At 46.6% G+C, this 20,000-nt stretch overlaps 2 protein-coding genes and 1 long non-coding RNA gene across 8 annotated transcripts in view; 2 read left to right on the top strand and 1 right to left on the bottom strand.

Annotated features, from left to right (window-relative positions):
* ostn (osteocrin) overlaps positions 1 to 3,120 on the top strand; it is a 5,178-nt gene extending 2,058 nt beyond the window's left edge. Inside the window, exons 2-5 of one of the 2 annotated variants that reach the window (XM_051399087.1) lie at positions 789 to 881; positions 2,013 to 2,236; positions 2,408 to 2,553; positions 2,622 to 3,120. In XM_051399087.1, the coding sequence (XP_051255047.1) occupies positions 789 to 881; positions 2,013 to 2,236; positions 2,408 to 2,495 (405 nt within the window). In that variant the 3' untranslated portion in view covers positions 2,496 to 2,553; positions 2,622 to 3,120. Of the gene's footprint in view, positions 1 to 301; positions 882 to 2,012; positions 2,237 to 2,407; positions 2,554 to 2,621 lie in introns of those variants that run through there. The other variant, XM_051399086.1, reaches the window with a different exon arrangement.
* Positions 3,121 to 4,017: 897 nt separating this feature from the next.
* On the bottom strand, positions 4,018 to 14,649 carry LOC127362773 (protein IWS1 homolog). Of its 4 annotated transcripts, XM_051398946.1 has the most exons (17): positions 14,416 to 14,649; positions 12,985 to 13,067; positions 12,230 to 12,917; positions 11,113 to 11,172; positions 10,800 to 11,016; positions 10,623 to 10,680; positions 10,424 to 10,533; positions 9,697 to 9,847; positions 9,536 to 9,618; positions 9,316 to 9,445; positions 9,121 to 9,238; positions 8,704 to 8,815; positions 7,765 to 7,821; positions 6,853 to 6,909; positions 6,662 to 6,773; positions 5,194 to 5,346; positions 4,687 to 4,811 (listed from the first exon to the last, which is right to left on the bottom strand). In XM_051398946.1, exons 1-16 carry the CDS (start codon positions 14,456 to 14,458, stop codon positions 5,221 to 5,223), a joined length of 2,205 nt encoding a protein of 734 aa, XP_051254906.1. In that variant the 5' UTR covers positions 14,459 to 14,649; the 3' UTR covers positions 4,687 to 4,811; positions 5,194 to 5,220. The 4 variants fall into 4 exon arrangements, with proteins under 4 accessions (XP_051254905.1, XP_051254907.1, XP_051254906.1 ...); XM_051398945.1 differs by lacking the exon at positions 5,194 to 5,346 and having other exon boundaries at positions 4,018 to 4,811; positions 14,416 to 14,647; XM_051398948.1 differs by lacking the exon at positions 7,765 to 7,821 and having other exon boundaries at positions 14,416 to 14,648.
* LOC127362852 (uncharacterized) lies at positions 11,180 to 11,884 on the top strand. Of its 2 annotated transcripts, none has more exons than XR_007884592.1 (3): positions 11,180 to 11,464; positions 11,581 to 11,654; positions 11,803 to 11,884. It is a non-coding gene; the product is annotated as an uncharacterized LOC127362852 (long non-coding RNA). The 2 variants fall into 2 exon arrangements; XR_007884593.1 differs by having other exon boundaries at positions 11,581 to 11,707; positions 11,824 to 11,872.
* Positions 14,650 to 20,000: the final 5,351 nt, after the last annotated feature.

Raw genomic sequence — 20,000 nt, 5'->3', positions numbered from 1 at the left:
TGTGTCTGTCAGTGTGTGTGTGTGTGTGTCTGTCAGTGTGTGTGTGTGTGTGTGTGTGTGCATAAATGAGAGCTGCAGGACGTCAGCAGATATCAGTGGTGTGAATGGAAGTTCACTGAGAACAACAAAGACACACAGAGAAGGTGTGTGTGTGTGTGTGTGTGTGTGTGGGGGGAATGCAGTAGAGTGCACGTCAGCAAGCGTGCACGTGACAGTGAAAAGACATTTATTTGCAGGGATGGAAAATGCTAAAATTAGCCGATGTTGCTGGACAATACGGTTCTCAGCTGAGCTAAAAGTGTCTGTGTGTGTGTGTGTGTGTGTGTGTGTGTGTGTGTGAGTGTGTGTGTGTGTGTGTGAGTGTGTGTGTGTGTGTGTGTGTGTGTGTGTGTGTGTGTGTGACAAAGTGAATGATTTTATACTCAATAATCGTCGTAATCGAACTTATAAAGTTTGTTTTATCAGTGAGCTGCTGATGTCCCACAATGCATTGCACAGCCGCAATGTAAACGTAGATAAATGAGCTGCGTCGTGTCTCCAGAAACATAAACTATAAAACTATAAACTAAAGAAACGTTTGCTGGATGTTTTCTGTCAGTTCGTAGAAAACGCTTTAAATGCTGCGTTCAGGTGCAGCTGGGAAACTCCGGCTCCTGAACACATCGTCTGCTGTCCGCCGTCGGTTCTGTGAAATATTATTGAGCTTCGGAATAAACAAGCAGTGTAACATCAGATCTGATCCTGACAGGTTGTTGTTGTTGTTGTTGTTGTTGTTGTTGTTGTTGCAGATGCAGTTCTGTGGCTGTTTGCTGTTGTCCTGCCTGCTGTCCATCACTCTGCTCCACTGCGGCGCCGATGCCTTCAGGGTCCAACCCGCTCAGGTCAGAATAAGCTCCTGAATGAACTGGTCTTCGGTCTCAGAGGACTGAAGCTGAGGAACCTTTAATGAGTTTGGTTACGGTGGCTCACCAACTCTGGTTTGGTGGAATAAATCTTTAGTGAGTTAGAAGGTGAAATATTTCCGTGTACGTAAACGTGTGTACTGTCCGTCCACTGACAGACTCAGGTTGTTATTCAGATCATCGTAACCTCCTTACAGAAACTGACCTGCACTCTGCTGTATCTCAGAGGGGAATCGAACTCTCGGTTCCTCCGAGTCCTGAGGGCCAAAACAAACGGCCCCTCCCTCAGAGGCCCCTGTGCTGATATCAGGTGGAGGAACATCAGAGCGGAGGTCAACACAAAGACAAACCCGACGCTGTTTTCTGTTTAGTCTGGACGATATCTGATCCTGTGACTCATCGGAGGCCCGCGGGCGCACAGGAAGTCAGGAGCTGCTCGCCGTCAGGGTCGTGATGTAAGAAGTGACTCACAACATGGAGTCCTGACGTATGAAAACAGCCGGCGAGGCGGAGGGCGAGGAGCAGGGCGGCCTTCCTCTGCGGAGGTCAATATTTGCTATACGGAGACTCCCTTATAGAAAATAAAATATGGAGGCGTTCACGTTTAACAGAGACGACCGCTCGAGTGTGTGCGGTGGAAAGTGAAACCATCCTTGTGTTCCAGTATGTAGACTGATCCCATTCTACCCAGCTTATGTTACAACAGCACTGCTCTACATCAGTGTGTCCGCCTACTGTGTGCCAGCACATAGACATAGCCCATTCTTTTGTTTCAGTGTCCCTGAATGCATATCTGTACATAGACCTATCCCAGCTGTGTTCCTGTACATAGACCTATCCCAGCTGCGTTTCTGTACATAGACCTATCCCAGCTGCGTTCCTGTACATAGACCTATCCCAGCTGCGTTTCTGTACATAGACCTATCCCAGCTGTGTTCCTGTACATAGACCTATCCTGGTTCGTCTACTAATAAACACCTGACCTCTGCCAACAGAGGTCACATGATCTTCCCCAGCAGGTGTTACCTGGTTGTCGTGGCAATTCAGATGTTTCGGCTTAAAAAGTCACGATAGATAAAGTTGATGGACGTCCTCGTGTCTGTGTTCCAGCACGTAGACCGGCCCGCGTCCAGGTCTTCGGCGGGTCTTCGTCCCAGAGTGGCGAAGGCGGGGGAGGAGCTAACGGCGAAGCTGCTCCGATTGGACGACCAGGTGAGGATGGAGAATGACGTCATGGAGCCAAAGAGGAAGAGGAGTTTCCCCGGCAACAACGCCCCGCTGGACCGCCTGTCGGTCAACTCCATGGAAACCAAACAGGGGACCAACAAGCAGAGGTAGGACGACCCAGAACCAGAACCCTGAGAGGTTCCTGGTTCCACTGTGTTCTGTTACAACCTCGTTCACTCATTGCTGATACAAAGTTAATAAAATGCTTTAGAATCTGACAGGAAGCTTTGGAATATGATTTGACCTCCGCAGCTTCTTCAACCTGTTTCTGTTTGCAGCAAGGTCGTCGAGTCGCCGCGGCGACGAGTCAATCCGCCTCCCATCGACCGGATCGGAATGAGTCGTCTACCGAACGGCCGAGGATAGACCACGCCCCCTCCCTCTGACAGCCCGCCCCCTCTCTACAGCGCCCTCCTCTGGACAGGTACTCGCTGCTCTCCCACACTTTATCAATCACCTGAACGCCTCACTGACGACTCTCTCTCTCTGCAGAGGATTCACCAGATGCATGAAACAGCCAATCACCTGCCGAGCCACGCCTGTCAATCATCCACCTTCACTTCACCTGGACACCCCCCCCCACACACACACACACACAGCTGAATGTTTACCGATGGTGCATTCAGGTGCAGTTTGGTAAACGTATCACATAAGTCTGAAAGGTCGGGACCAAAGCAGCAATACAATGAAGTCCAATCGATTGATTATTGATCAGACTTCATAGAGTCTTAAAGAGAATCTAAAACTGATTTTAGTCACATAGAAACTGAAGAATCGGCTTTTAGAGTCTTTAAAATCTTCCTCAAATGTTTGAAATAAAGACACAAACATTGTCGTTCACATTATCATCAGGAAAACCTTTATTTTATTTTACACAAATGTGTCTGCAGCATCGTAAAGGGTCGCTAACAGCAACATTAAAAACAACTTCCAACAATTAAACTTCACAAAGTTTCACCACCTATCACCTGAATGCATCACCAGCCCTCCCACCTATCACCTGAATGCATCACCAGCCCTTCCACCTATCACCTGAATGCATCACCAGCCCTCCCACCTATCACCTGAATGCATCACCAGCCCTCCCACCTATCACCTGAATGCATCACCAGCCCTTCCACCTGTGACTGGAGGCGTCTGCCGCCTCGACTGAACATGTGACCTGACTTGACTCGAGTTTCTGCCTCAGAGTTGTTTTTCTGCCGCGGTGCAGCCGGTCTGTTTACAGCAGGACGACACGCTGAGAGACGTCTCCACCGCCGACCAACCAGCAACACCAGTGACCATAAAGTTGACGTATTAAAGGGATATTTTGGGATTATTGAAGTTATTGAAGTGTATTATCCGTTCAACGAGCAGCAGAATGTTTTATTTATATTATATATATTTATAAATATATATTTAAATATATATAAATATATATAACGTGACGTGGCGGCGGCGGCGAGAGCGGTGGAGACACTTCCTCAGTGTCAGAGGTTCGAATGATGCCACTTTAATCTGGTCTCCGTTCAGTCCTGTTCCTGAATGCTTCTCACTGCCTCAAGTTCAATAACAATAAAGAGTGAATGATCACAGCTGTGTTTTATTGATTATTGATGGATATTGGTTATTAAACCAGAACTCTTACTGAGACTGCTGCAGCCTCAAACTCCTCATTTCATTTTGTTTTCAGGCTTTTTTTCAAGTGATGTGAAATAATATTTAAAGTGAATCAACATAAACAAAAGGGGTGTAGAAATTGTATTTAATCACATTATTTACTTATTTAAATGTTTAAACTTTATTGTCTTAAAAACACCCGAACACATCGAAACTCAGTCAGTAAGAAACTAAAACCGTAAACTCAGATTCCACCTCACCAACATAAGAAATAAAGAGTTGAGACTTTCTGTTGAGTCTTTATTAAGAAAAGTATCATCTGATCCAGAACAGTGCAGACAGACGGGCTCTGGACCGGACCCGACACCAGAATCCAGCAGAACCAGTGTGTGAACCGAGTCCTGCAGACAGACTTCAGTACAGCCGCTACGGGAGCACACGGGGGACAAACTGCACCGAGGAGGAGGTCCGACCGGCTGATTAACAAAAACACCTTCACATTCAGGACAGAGGGCCGGGAGGAGGTCCTGTACCAAATATTATAAAGTTTATCCCCAAACCGATCCTCTAATGTAGCTGCTAACATTACCCCGAGTGGCATTAGCTGAAACTGTGGCCTTGCATAAGTTCATCTCCAAATCAACCCACTGCTAACACGCTAGCTAGCTAACAATATGTTAAACATGATCGATAATTAGCTTGCGATGGAGCTAAAGCTAATGTAGCTACCTGCTAACATCAACAGTATATTTTATTCTCTGGATCATTTTGGAGCCGAAGACCAAAAAGACTTCAGACAGTTTTACAGCAGATATTCACATTCTGACTCTATGTGACCTCCGCCCTACTGTAAGGCAGATCTGGACCTGAGGGGGGGGGGCTTGTTCAGGAGCAACACATTAAAACAAAAAAGAAAAAAAACAAAAAAGAGAATAAATCCTACAGAGGTTAAAATCAGAGCGGCATCCGGTTTCCTTCCACGCTGATTTTAACGGCGTGACCCGGCTTCGTCAGGCGGCGGATGTCGGCGATTCTACGCATCTGTTTATCGACGCGGGACAAACCCTTCTTCATCGGACCCTGCAGACACAGAGACACCACATCAGGACACGAAGGACACACAAGTTAAATTAGTTGAATAGTAACGCCGTCTGTGCAGCCATGTTTATTCACCGTATCCGTGGAAACGCTGAAGAACGCAGCCATTAAAAGGTTTGCTGATAACACTGCAGATGAAATGATCTGTATCGATTCTAGAGCAGGCAGTGTGTGTGTGTGTGTGTGTGTGTGTGTGTGTGTGTGTGTGTGTAGGTTAGATCAGAGGCAGAGGTCAGCAGTGAGGCAGAGGTCAGTCGGTTTCCTAAAGACAGGCGCTGCCCTCTGTTAACGTAGAGCGGAGCGTCCTCTCCAGAGGAAACCTCACACAGGTTTTAGGACCGTCACACCATGCAGAAGGACTTACTGCCCCCCCACAGGCCGACGGCGGGAACTACAGGGGCATTCTGTTGCCCTCTATGCTGATCTTCACGGCGCCCTGAGGCCGGTTGATTTTCCTCTGCTCGGCAAAGCGACGCTTGTGCTTCTCCAGCAGGCTGAGGCCTTTCTTATAGCCGCTCTACAGAGGACCAATCACAGCTCAGCGAGTGCACTAACTGCCCTTCAGGGGTAATCTTTTCTGATCCCTGCTGTTCCACATTTACAGTTTATGTCCCAGAAATAAAATGTTAACAGGAAATTAAATAAGTTTTAATCTTCTGTATAACTAACAGCTTCCTGTCACGTGGACATTTCTTTCTAACATTGAACTGATGAACTGCAAAAGAAAATAAATATAAATAAAAAGATATTTCCTGATAATAACCTGCGCATTAAGGTAGGGCTGGGTACCCGACCGCCGCCTCCTCGCCACCACGGGGACGGAGGATCAGCAGCCGAGGCGGTAACATTTCTTACAGAGAGAACTACAGCTGTCAGAGGTCTCAGTCAGATACTACGATGGTGTATTCATAGTTTACAGTCACATGACCCTGGAGGGCAAAACGACCATCCAATATGGCGGTAACTAAGATACGCAGTGATCCACGATATGGACGATTTTTAGCCGATGAAATAAACAATTTCATATTTTGGTATTTTAAAAAGAAGCCGAATAAAGACTGAGATATAGTTACAGATAAATATACATCAACAACAGATGATTTAATGTTTAAGAACTCTGTTTACAACAACAACAGTTCTGACTCCTCTAATTTATCAGAATAAAGTTCATTAAAAACCTTAAATTTGGCTTTCATAGAGCTTAAAGTGGATCGATCGTTCATTAGATAAATGATCATTAACGTCACTGATCATCAGCACTGCGACAGCGTTGCTTCCGGTTCTGAGCGCGCTCTAACGGACTCCAACGGGCTCTACCAGACTCCAACTGGCTCTACCGGACTCCAACGGGCTCTAACGGGCTCTACCGGGCTCCAACTGGGCTCCAACGGGCTCTACCGGACTCCAACTGGCTCTACCGGACTCCAACTGGCTCTACCGGGCTCCAACGGGCTCTACCGGACTCCAACGGGCTCTACCGGACTCCAACGGGCTCTACCAGACTCCAACGGACTCCAACGGGCTCTACCAGACTCCAACCGGGCTCTACCGACTCCAACGGGCTCTACCGGGCTCTAACGGGCTCTAGGCTCCAACGGGCTCTACCGGACTCCAACGGGCTCTACCGGACTCCAACTGGCTCTACCGGACTCCAACTGGCTCTACCGGACTCCAACTGGCTCTACCGGACTCCAACTGGCTCCAACGGGCTCTACCGGACTCCAACGGGCTCTACCGACGTAGTGAGACAGTGTCAGTGATACCCAGCTCTACATTAAAGCCTCTACAGGGGACCCAAAGACTCAAACACTGAAAAGAACAAACACACTCACCCTGTTGGACTCCACCTCTACGTTCCACTTGGGTCGGACCACGTAGTCCTTGTTGGAGGGCATCGGCACCCGAGCCCTGGCGCAGAACCCGGGGTCGCCGGGTCGCAGAGCTCTGTGGGGAGGATGTTCGGTTACAATGATGTCATTATAAAAGTGGCGCTCTCTACGCTTCAATCTGAGCTTCAACTTACTTTTCCTCTCCGGTCAGTTGCTTCTCCAGGTCTCTGCGAGGCGTCTGACCTCCCGAACTACAGAGAGAGAGAGAGACACTTTAATTTATATCACCATGAACTGAACTGGAGCAGAACCCCCCCCCAGCGGAGCCTCCATGCTATTATTAGCATTCTCCACCTCACAGCAGTTAGTCAGTGATTCTGGAAACACCCGACACCTCGACAGACTCCCTCCTCGCGTTATAAATCGCCGCAGGGAAACACGAGGAGGAGGAACGTCCACCTGACTCGTGCAGGTCGGGGGACTCAAACACGGTCAGGCTGCTGATCGCCGCGAGCGGACGAGCTGCTGTGAATCAGTGTTAGAGAGCAGCTCTCGTAGAGACATACACCAGTCGGACCAGTACAGTACGTTAAAGAGGAAGAAGGACAAAGTGCAGAATTATAATGAAGTACTGGTTCTACAGATTGGACTACAAATCAAAAACATTCCAGACATTTTTAGTTAAATGTATCATGTTAGCACTAATACGCACCGAGGTCTATGTGATCTGAGCGAGTATATTAAATATATTTTATACTATTAAAGTTTTCCAGGATATTCGGTCATTTTAATTAATTTCCACGTTTCAATGACTGGATAATTCATCTCTAAAACTTCCAGGTTTTCCAGGACGCGTGGGAAGTGTCAGAGAAACAAAACGTAACATTCAGCTATTGAATGTGTCTGTCATGTTTCTAATCAATAGTTACCTCTACAAAACAAATCAACATATTTACTCAAGAAAAACGGGATCTCGAAACGTTACGACAAATATAACTTAAAGAAGACTGATGTAAGAGCTCGGTATCAGACTTTATTCAACCAGGATCACGTCTGTGCGTTCGAACCAGAACTTGCAGTGCAACCATGCAATTCTGTGACTGAACCTGATGGGCGGAGAGAAGACGTCAGGTTCCTCCGCCCTCTCCACCTTCGGAGGCTGACTGGGGAGGAGGAGGAGGAGGGATGAAAGGGACGGATGAAGAGGAATGAAAGAAGAAGAGTGAACGTAGAACTTAAAGGGGCAGTTCACCCCACAATCTAAAGCACATTTATCCTCCCACCTGTCGGGATGTTTAGATCGTTTCAGTTCAAGTTTTCGGCTCCAGTCTACTTTCTAGACTTCACTGTTAGAGCAGGACCCAAACAAGAGTAACTACACCTGGAAGCAGGCATTAGCAGGGTTCAAGCTGCCCCCGGAGACCAGCGGAGGCAAATAAACTGCATTTACCTTGATTATAGTTCCACCTGCTGGTTTACATTGTTCTTGTCTTGAGGTACGTGCAGCTGTCTGTACCTCGCCTGGCAATTTCAACTTACAGTGTGGGCTGCAGTACTAGTTTTAGGGGTTTGTGGAGTTCCTCAGGGAAGCATCCTGGGTCCTCAGAACTTTCTATGAATACTTCAGATTTGTATAAATATTACCGACTCCTCACATTAATCCTCCTCGGCTTGAGCTGTAATGTGACAACTAGGGTAGCTAAGATTCAGCTAACGTTAAGAAATAAAAAACATGAAACTAGCTGGATGGATAAATAACACTACAGGTGAGAGGAAACGTATTTGGGGTGAACTGTCCCTTAAACAGAAACAACAATAGAAGGATGAGAAAGGCTGGAAGGAAAAACAGAACATGTGATGAAAGAATGAAAAGGACTGAAGATAATAAAAAACGACCCAACAACAGGAGAACACAGAATAAAAGACTCTTTGGTCTTTTGATGCAGATGTTTGTGATGCAGCGAGTCCACGAGCCTCCTGATGAGTCAGACCAAGAAACAGCTTTTTCCTTCGTGTCAGGAGGTCGTTTCAGTTCGTGTTCGTACCTCAGTCGTCGTCTCTGAGGCATCTGCTGGTCCAGATCTCTCTGCTGACGCTCCTCTCTCGTCATTCCCTTGTAGTTCGACGTCAACCCGAAGATCGGCCGCGACCACTCGTCTGGAAAAAAAAAAAAAGACACTAAACTGACCCGGTTCCCACGGGGACCATGTTCAACATCTACCATTAAAACGCTTCCATCTGTCAGACTGTGAATCCTGTTCTGTCTCTATAATCAGATTATTGATCAGTGATCGGGTTGTAGTGGAGCTTTGTCCCTCTGCTGCCTGTGGACTGATCTCTATGTGTCTCTATGTAGGATGAGGGTCGGCGGCGGCGCTGTTAGCTGCAGTTCACTGAGCGTCCACCGGCGGCGCTGTTAGCTGCAGTTTAACGTTACATAGAGAAGGTTTTCAAGCACTCACTGATGAGTTTGAGGGCGAGGTCTTTGTTGGATCGGGACTCTTTAGGATGTTTGTACAGGAACATGACGGACCGTCCGATCCCGCTGTGCTTCAGGGTCTCCTGACTCACGCTGGGCAGCTGCAGGGAGGAAACACACAGTGAGACGCCGACCTCGGGCCCGAAGCCGCGACCTGCCGGTTGAAGCCGGTACTCACTTCCTGTAGGATCCGGAGCAGCTCCTCTCTGATCCTGAGGGCGGGAAGCGATTTGTCCGGAAGAGGACTGATCCACTCTTTAATGGCCGACATCACGCCGCTGTCGATGAACGTCTCCTTCAAGTCCTGTCTGAGGGACAAACGGCACCACAACACCGTTAGCTCATAACCTGATAGCTTAGCATCAGTCTGTTAGCATGATATAGGTAAGATCAATCACTTCTTCAGGTGCATGACGACTTGCGGCAGCAGAGTGAGTTTCTTCAGCGCCGGTTTCTTCTGGCTGTTGAGAGTTCGGTCCTCCTGTTGAACAGACACACAGTCGGTGAGTAATCGCACTGACAGGAAGTCACTGACCGCTTTTATTTTGAAAAGGCTAACCTCCGCGGCCTCGTTCATCTTGGTGATCATGGCGCTGACCACGTCGTCGGCGTCGCTGATGAACGTCCCTCCGTCACGGTGACGCCTCTTCTTACTGTTCATGGCTTTCCTCCGAGCGAGCATGATGTCGAAGTCTGACATGAAGCTGGTGCTACACACACACACACACACACACACACACACACACACACACACACACACACACACACACACACACACACACACACAGACACACACACACACACACACACACACACACACACACACACACACACACACACACACAGACACACACACACACACACACACAGACACAGACACACACACACACACACACACACACACAGACACACACACACACACACACACACACACACACAGACACACACACACACACACACACACACACACACACACACACACACACACACACACACACACAGAGACACACACAAAACACACACACACACACACACACAGAACACACACACACACACACACACACACAACACACACACACAGACACACACAACACACACAACACACACACACACACACACACACACACAGACACACACACAGACACACACACACACACACACACACACACACACACACACACACACACACACACACACACACACACACACACACACATTAAGCCGTTAGCTTTAGCCTCTGTTAGCGTTTACCCACTGTGTAGATCTAAGGACACTTTGCCGCTCACTCTTGGCCGCTGCGGTCGACTCCTTCATCAGAGTCGGACTCCTCCTCCACCTGCTCCTGCTTCCCCTTGGACTCCTTCTTGTCCCCCTCCAGGTCCTCCTGGTTGAAGCCCTGCAGGAGGAGCACACAGTCGGGGTTCAATCCCGGACGAGCAGCTTCGCTCTCACGCAGGAGGAACAAACAGACGCAGTCTCACTCACCGTGAACTCCTCCTCCTCCTCGTCTCCGGACTCTCCGAAGATGTCTGCGATCATTTTCCTGCGGGGGGGGGGCACAGGGGTCAAAGGTCACATCAGCAAACACAGGTGTGGGACCTGTTAGCTTTAGATTTAGGGTCTGTTAAAATCTTAACATCAACCCGGCCCAGCAGTACTCACTCCTCTTCTTCTCCGTCTCCAGACTCGCTGTCGCTGCCGAACAGCGCCTTCTCGTCCTTCTTCCCCGGCGTGGCCTTCGACCTCTCGTCCTCCTCGCTCCCGCTGTCCGAGCCCAGCTCTCGCAGCTTCGCCGCCAGGCTCTTATCGGGACCGCCCGCCAACCCGCCGTCGCTGTCTGAGTTGTCGTCATCGGACACCGCTCGACTCCTCTTCACCGCTGAGGAGCAAAAACAGCTCGTCACACACAGCGAGGCCCAAAGGTATTAACCTGCAACTTACCCACAATTCATAGTGTCAGTGAGGTCAAACTTACCTGGTTTATCTGCCTTCTCCTCGTCCTCACTGTCGGACAGGATGGCCTTCTTCCTCTTCACTGCAAAAAGAGAATGTAAAGTTTGGGTCAGTGCGAGGCGGTCGGAGGTCAGTACGAGGTCAGTGCGAGGCGGTCGGAGGTCAGTACGAGGTCAGTGCGAGGCGGTCGGAGGTCAGTACGAGGTCAGTGCGAGGCGGTCGGAGGTCAGTACGAGGTCAGTGCAAGGTCAGTACGAGGCGGTCGGAGGTCAGTACGAGGTCAGTACGAGGCGGTCGGAGGTCAGTACGAGGCAGTCGGAGGTCAGTACAAGGCGGTCGGAGGTCAGTACGAGGTCAGTACAAGGCAGTCGGAGGTCAGTACAAGGCAGTCGGAGGTCAGTACGAGGCGGTCGGAGGTCAGTACGAGGCAGTCGGAGGTCAGTACAAGGCGGTCGGAGGTCAGTACGAGGTCAGTACAAGGCAGTTGGAGGTCAGTACGAGGCGGTCGGAGGTCAGTACGAGGCAGTCGGAGGTCAGTACAAGGCGGTCGGAGGTCAGTACGAGGTCAGTACAAGGCGGTCGGAGGTCAGTACGAGGTCAGTACAAGGCAGTCGGAGGTCAGTACGAGGCGGTCCGAGGTCAGTACGAGGCAGTCGGAGGTCAGTACAAGGCGGTCGGAGGTCAGTACGAGGTCAGTACAAGGCAGTCGGAGGTCAGTACAAGGCAGTCGGAGGTCAGTACGAGGCGGTCGGAGGTCAGTACGAGGCAGTCGGAGGTCAGTACAAGGCGGTCGGAGGTCAGTCGAGGTCAGTACAAGGCAGTCGGAGGTCAGTACGAGGTCAGTACAAGGCGGTCGGAGGTCAGTACGAGGTCAGTACAAGGCGGTCGGAGGTCAGTACGAGGTCAGTACAAGGCGGTCGGAGGTCAGTACGAGGTCAGTACAAGGCAGTCGGAGGTCAGTACAAGGTGGTCGGAGGTCAGTACGAGGTCAGTACAAGGCAGTCGGAGGTCAGTACAGGCTCATAGGTCAGTACTAGGCGGTCGGAGGTCAGTACTAGGCGGTCGGAGGTCAACACTAGGCGGTCGGAGGTCAACACTAGGCGGTCGGAGGTCAGAACGAGGCGGTCGGAGGTCAGTACCTGGCTTCTCGTCGTCTTCACTGTCGTCTCTCTGCTCCTTCTCCTCCTGCTGCTCTCCGTCGCTCCCGGTTGCAGCCTTCTTCCTTCTCCCCTCATCTTCCTCCTCGTCGCTGTCGGACTGCATCACAGCCTTCCACTTCCCTCCCCCTCCTCCCCCCTCTTCCTCCCCCTGCTGTTTCTCCTCCTCTTCCTCAGAGTCTATCTGTGCCGCCTTGCGTCTGGCAGGCGTCTCTGTTTCAGAGTCACTGTCTGCGTTGGACCGGCGTTTGGGGGACGCTGCCGGTTTGGCGTCCTGGTTATCGGAGTCGCTGTCTGCGGCCGCTCTGGGCCTCTCCCCCCTCCCCCCTCCCCCCTCCTCCAGGTCCGAGCTGCTCCCCCTCCGTTTGGCGGGAGACGACCTTCCCGCCTCCTCGTTATCTGACGCTCCGTGTTTAACGGGCGACTCTTCTTCGTTGTCCGATCCGCTCATCCTGCGTTTCACCGGAGAGTCGGCGCCGTCGTCGCTGTCGACCCGCCGAGGGGCCTCGGTCTCCGAGTCGCTTTTGTCGTTGTTGCCGTGGCGACCACCGGGAGCGTCGCCCTCCGAGTCGCTGTCGGCTCCTCCTCTGTGGTCCTCGTGGTCGGAGCCGCTCGCCGTCCCGCCGGTCTCCGTGGCGTTCGGGGCGTCTTCGTCGTTGCTGCCGTCGTCCTGTCGACACAAACAGAGTCAGAACCGAACCCGGACCGCGAGGACCCGAACCCCCAAACTGTCTCACCTCAGATGGATGTCTGTCGCTCCTCATGTCCTCACCGTCTGACCCGCGGGGCTCATCCAGAACCGGAGTGCCGCCTCCGTCATCTACAGAACATATTGATCAGTATACACTGTATCTATAGATTATTGATCAGAATACACTGTATCTATAGATTATTGATCAGAATACATTTAGCTATAGATTATTGATCAGTATACACTGTATCTATAGATTATTGATCAGTATACACTGTATCTTTATGGATTATTGATCAGTATACACTGTATCTATAGATTATTGATCAGTATACACTGTATCTATAGATTATTGATCAGTATACACTGTATCTTTATGGATTATTGATCAGTATACACTGTATCTTTATGGATTATTGATCAGAATACACTGTATCTTTATGGATGATATTGATCAGTATACACTGTATCTATAGATTATTGATCAGTATACACTGTATCTATAGATTATTGATCAGAATACACTGTATCTATAGATTATTGATCAGTATACACTGTATCTATAGATTATTGATCAGTATACACTGTATCTGTATGGATGATATTGATCAGTACACACTGTATCTTTATTGATTATTGATCATACACTGTATCTATAGATTATTGATCAGTATACACTGTATCTATAGATTATTGATCAGAATACACTGTATCTATAGATTATTGATCAGTATACACTGTCTATAGATTATTGATCAGAATACACTGTATCTATAGATTATTGATCAGAATACACTATCTTTATGGATGATATTGATCAGTATACACTGTATCTTTATAGATGATATTGATCAGTATACACTGTATCTTTATGGATGATATTGATCAGTATACACTGTATCTGTATGGATGATATTGATCAGTATACACTGTATCTTTATGGATGATATTGATCAGTATACACTGTATCTTTATGGATGATATTGATCAGTATACACTGTATCTTTATGGATGATATTGATCCTGTATTGACAGTCAGACTGTGGACATATGACGGCCTTTAGCTCGTGTTTCTAGAGTTACGTGTTGTTACGAACACGTTAGGAATTGTTAAAATGTGATATTTCTTAAAGGGAGTTTGGTGCAGGGAGCTTTTAGTTGGATTCAAACTGCTGATATGGATCATTGTTAACGTTTAGTCTCCACTACAGAAACACTAGCTGACTGCTGAAGGCTGATCAGGTTGATTGATGCTTTAATAATCAGAGTATTGATCAGTGATGTAACTTTAAACCGACGGAGGCTGTGACGTTGCTGTGACGCAGCTGTCCGCCTCATGAAGATCAATGTGAACAACCCGCGGACTGTAATAAAACTGTAGTTGTTCGATCACCGACAGTTTAAAGTTTAATGTTTGTGCCGAGCTCCGTTAGCCGTTAGCCGTTAGCCGTTAACCAGGAAACAAAGCGGGTTTTACCGGAGCGGGTTCCGGACAGGAAGTCTTCCTCTCCGCCGTCCATCCTCAGACGAAGACTCGGGTTCGGGTTCGGGTTCGGGTCTGGAGGCGGGTCAGTCTCGTGTTCTTTAATCTCAGCGCGGGAAACCAAACAGAAACCGACCAAAGTAACGAAGCTAACCGCTAGCAGCTAGCTCCCAGTTAGCGCTGAGACCCAAAATGGGGTTTCTACGGTCATATACGCATGCGCACATGTGCGGTCGCCTCGCAATGACGTCGGAGTTTCTTTTTCTTTTTTTAAAATAACTTTATTGATCAAACAAACATTATAAAATGTTTACTTCATATTATTTACTGAATGTTCAGTTAAAATGAGTTTATTATTACACAACTCAATATTTATTTCACATCGTTCAGTGAAAATCACCTTAAAGTAAATGTTTTTCAAATAAAGGATTTACTAATCTTTTATTTATACCGTGTCCCTGTGTCCAGTCCACATTTTCTAACAGCAGAGATTTTTACATGTATTTCGTATTTTGGACATTTGCATTCCATACATGATAGGATTCAGAAGTGGTTGAAGTATCACAAAGTACAGTGAGAGAATGATTCGTAGCACACTGGGTACACTGCTCATATCAAATCTACTCTGAACTATTTCAAACACACAGCCAAAAGAAAAGTTTATGAGAGACACAAGGTGAGGTGTGCAGGTACTGACAGCTTTCTGTCTGTAAGAGAAAAGGATTGGGAGCAGAGGGACTACAATGGAGACAACAGTGGTAAAAAGTCCAGAAATGTTGTTCACTTTGGTGTCCAAACATACCAACTTAACAACGGCACATCAAAATATTGCATTAGATAGGTGTGTTCAGAAATGAAATGTATCTGGATGGGATTATTATCAGGATTTTATTTACAAATCTGTCTGTCTTCAGATCCCACCGAGAGTGTTTCAGAGGCGGAGCGTCTTTAAACGTATTTCTGTCCGACATTGTAAATGCATACTTAACAAAATGGTTTGTTTCTTCAAATGGCCTCTGATTGATTTCCTTTCTGGTTCTACAATGTTGACGTAGCATGAGATTTGATCCAGAGTCTGCACGGGGTATTTCATTCAACTAAAGTGTCTGGATTCTTTCCGTTACTGACTACAGATGAGAGTTATGGCTCTTTGAAGGGAGCCGGATCTTCTGGCTCATTTTTATATGTATCTACTTTTAAGAAGCTAGCGTGGGGTAACCCATTTTATCTGGAACATAATCACTGGGAGGAATGATTGGGTAAGATTTGGATGCAATGCAAACGGTTTGTTGACCCAGTCTTGAAGGAAATATTATTTTGACAGATGTTACACTTTGCTTTGCCGTTTTATTCGTCCGAAAGGTGCATCGAAGTGCTGCTGCGCTTTCTGTGGCTCATTGTAGCTGCGGTACTGACACTCACGTGAAGGCAGTGTGTCGGACAACTCAGATGACGTCATGTGAAACTTGCACCCTGTGACGGACGCCCTAGCAGCCACACATTGAGGAAGGCACATGGTGGTAACTCTTTCATTTGTTTGATTATCTTTAGAACATTAGACACAATTCACAATAAATAACTGGACACAGATTTTGGATTCATAATACAGTTTTATTATCAATGTCTGACAGCCGTTATCCTTTTGGGGTTCACACAATTAGTTAACGTCTTTTGTCAATTTTGGGTAGTATTAGGTTCATTCAGGTTTTCATTGCATTGATTTAGCTTTCTTTGAGTTACCAGTTCCTGGGTGCTGCAGCTTAAGATGTTGCGTGGCTGACAAAGGAAGTGCTGGCAGAATCAGAGACGCTTAAAAAGGGTGGGGCCGATAATTGGGCTACACCATGTTGGCGGGAATCATGGGGAGAGGCGTGATTTCTCCTTGTTTGAGTTGAGTTATTTCTGATTATTATTCTTTTTGATGTTTAGTATTTCAGTATTTTCATTGGTTAATATCTGGCTGCATTATCTGGATATTATTGGAGGGTATTATGGTTTGTTTAAATGTTGTGTTTTAGTCTATTCCCCCTGTGTGTCAGAGTGGCCTGATCAGCCACTATTTAAGTTTCCCCAATGTCTCAGTTTAGTTAGGTTGGTTTGGTTGGTTGGCTTAGTAGCTTCAGTTCGTTCAGTTAATGTAGCCTGAGTTAAGTTCTGTTTAGTTGACCTCTTTTATGGGCCCAGAACATTTTGTATATTTTGTAAATTGATTATTTTAAATTTTTTTTGTGAAAATGTATCCTTGACTCCTCATGCTTGCCAGCTCGGTCCCTGACACACCCCACGTGTACTCTGCTGCGCTCCTCCCCCTGTTGTGCATGCTCTCTGTGTCAGTGGAGTAGGTAAAGAGGAGCTTGTGTGCGCATGCTGTGTGCATGACAGCGATTTAAAAAAAGAACAAAGAACGAATAAAGAAAAAGGACGGCTCTCAACTGCGACTCGGTTCCCATCGTTCGTGTTAAAGAGCCGTTCAATAGATTCGGTTCGTTCTTGAACGGCACAACTTTATTACCGACTTCCTGCCAGTGAGATATGCTCTGTGTTGTCTGAGACTTGTTTTGTTTTATACATACACAGAAATAAAGATATTTTGTTATTTTAAGGCTTTTACAGAGCTTGGCACTCACAACAATCTCACATTTCACACGACAACTTTGCTCTTCCTTAGAAATGTGCTGATTGTCAGGAATGTCCTGTGTGCTGTTACTCATACTGTGGATGCAGAGAAGAAAACTTTAAGGTTCGAGTGAAGGAAACCCATTATTGTGATACTGCAGCTTTGAAAGAGATTTGTGTTGGATTACCTCTCTCATTCTAGGCTAAATATAATATATTAGACCTGTGAATGTAGTGGTAGGTGTACAGTATACTGCTGTCCAACCAGTTACCAGTTTTACCAGCAATGCCAAATGGGTGGCAGTGAAGGCAGGGGGTCTCGACAGACCAGACCCGGGCAGTAAAAGCTGGCTTTGGGGATGTGGAATGTCACTTTGTTGGGGGGTAAGGAGTTGGAACTTGTGCGGGAGGTGGAGCGCTATGAATTAGATCTGGTGGGGCTTACTTCTACGCACAGTCGAGACTCTGGATCCTTACTCCTGGATAGGGGTTTGACTTGATTCGGAGAAGTCATGGAGAAGCGTTTCAGACGGCACCCAGGCGCTTCTGGAAAACTGTCCGACACCTCAGCAGGGGGAAGCGGGGAACCATTCAAGCTGTGTACAGATGTATTGCGGTTGCTTTATCGCACTGTTTTCACAAAAAGAGAGTTGAGCCGAAAGGCAAAGCTCTCGATCTACCTGTCGATCTTTGTTCCTACCCTCACCTATGGTCATGAGCGATGGGTCATGACCGAAAGAATGAGATCGCGGGTACAAGCAGCTGAAATGGGTTTCCTCAGGAGGGTGACCGGCGTCTCAGGTGAGAAAATCGGTCATCCGCCAGGGACTCAGAGTGGAGCTGCTGCTCATTTGCGTAGAAAGGAGCCAGCTGAGATGGTTCATCTGGTGAGGATGCCTCCAGGGCGCTTCCTGAGGGAGGTGTTCCTGGTACGTCCAGCTGGGAGGAGGCCACGGGGCAGACCGAGGACCAGGTGGAGAGATTGTATCTCCACACTGGCCTTGGAACGCCTCGGGATCCCCCAGTCAGAGTTGGCCGATGTGACAAACATAACAAAGTCTGTGGATTATCTTTAGTAACAGGGTCATGATTTCTGGAAAGAGACACATGTTGAGTTCTTCAGTTGTATTGATTTGGAGCTTTAAACTCCACAAGCAGAGCTCCGTCTGGTTCTATTTACTGGAGAGAAGGCAGACATCTCTACACAACTCAGCAACTTACACCAAAACAATGAAGGTGGATAAATAAATCTGTAGGTGAGCCGGAAAATATGTATTATGATTTGTCCATTTAAATTTACTTGCAGGTTGTATTCAGAGTACCCTTGAAAAAGAAGAAGACTAATTTGACATTGTTGAGGGTGCAGCATGGTTTATTCAATTCAATTCAATTCAACTTTATTTGAGAAATATAATATACAAGAACTGTAAATGTAGTGGTAGGTGTACAGTATACTGCTGTCCAACCAGTTACCAGTTTTACCAGTTTAGTTCCTCCTTTTTTTCCCTTAAATTCAAATTCAAACAAATCTGACTGTGTATAGCAGCCTATAAATAACATGCAAAAAACAGATGGGTTTTGAATAAAAAAAAGAGGAAAAAAAGAATGTAAAAGAGAATCAGTATGAAATGGGTGCATAAGAAGGTCGTAGTGCTGTTTAGAGACGTTATGATGACAGCTGAGATATGCTAAAGAGTTGTGTGTGACAATGTGATTACTGATGGAAAGTCTCCCAGCAGGATAGAGTTATGTAACCCAAGACAGGTTACAGTCAGTTAATGATCCAGTTAATGATGTTTCACTGAAATGAGAACATGAATCATGGTTCCTCAGTTCTAAACATGTTTGTTTAAATAAGTTATATGTAGTCAGCATTGTGGGGAAACAGCTAGCCTGGCTCTGTCCAAAGGAAAGTGTCCCAGCAGCGTCTGGCTGGTCCATCACTCTTTAACTGCAGAAGTTCTTTTTTCACTTTCTTAAAGGTGGAGTCAGTTATTGTGGAGAAAGATAGTTGATTGTTCCCAGAATGACAATGACACTTCAGTCGCAGTGCGATGAGCTCTTAGTGCAACCGTATATTACCCAATGAAAGGTAGTCGAGTATCTGAAATCAAGTAACATAAAAATACCTCAAAACTGTACTTAAGTATTGCACTTTAGTAAATGTACTTACTTTATGTCTAACACTGCCATTCCTCCAAAACCTGCATGTCTAGCTTTGTTATATGTTCAAAATAAATAACTTTATTCTGCCCTACAAAGCCAAACCGCAGTAACTACACTAACAATGAAACTGAGGAAAATGGCTTCAAAGGTTTTTAACCATCCAGCCAAATGTGTTTTAGGTAGAACGGTGGTTATGTTCTTATTAAATATGTGTTTATAAATGATGACCAATTATTTGACCCATAACCCCAAAACTGCAGCCAAAGCTCAGAGACAGCGAGGGAGAGCGCAGTAACTGTACTTACTGCAGGTTGACTGTAGGTTGGATTCTGTACTTACTGACATTTTTACATCGTTCTTACTTTCAGATAGAAAAAGACTGAACGTAGACAGTTTGTCTGAAAATAAAACTGAAATTTAAAACTTCAATTTCAGTCAGAAATCTTTTGACCTTTAACTTTGAGTCAATTAATAGAGTTTAACATACTAATGTGAGTTAGATTGTGCTGATGTGTCTTGTGGCTGTGACGGTGAGTTATATGGTTAAATTCTCCATATGGACATTTGCCTGAAGACAACATCATTATTATTATTTTATTATTAGATGGTTTCATTAGTTGGTAGTTATGTAAGTACATCACTACACTTCTTTACTCTTACACCAATAAGTATCCTGTTGCTTATAATTATAATATAATATATTCTGATTAGTGTATTATCAGAAGCTTGTCTGTGTGTTTGTTTTGGTCTTTGTCCAGTTAATTTTTTATATGATGTAAGTTGTTGTAAAGCTGTTT

This window comes from Dicentrarchus labrax, unplaced genomic scaffold (assembly GCF_905237075.1).
Source record: "Dicentrarchus labrax unplaced genomic scaffold, dlabrax2021, whole genome shotgun sequence".
Lineage (NCBI taxonomy): Eukaryota > Metazoa > Chordata > Actinopteri > Moronidae > Dicentrarchus > Dicentrarchus labrax.
This window is presented reverse-complemented; position numbering and strand designations above follow the sequence as displayed.

What these genes read in the sequence shown, in the direction of transcription:
- LOC127362773 (XM_051398946.1), bottom strand. Translation starts at nt 14,458, where the DNA reads ATGGACGGCGGAGAGGAAGACTTCCTGTCCGGAACCCGCTCCG. An exon ending in AGATGAACGAGGCCGCGGAG is followed by an intron (nt 9,619 to 9,696) that starts GTTAGCCTTTTC and finishes TCTGTTCAACAG; the next exon opens with GAGGACCGAACTCTCAACAG. An exon ending in GTCGTCATGCACCTGAAGAA is followed by an intron (nt 9,446 to 9,535) that starts GTGATTGATCTT and finishes TTTGTCCCTCAG; the next exon opens with ACAGGACTTGAAGGAGACGT.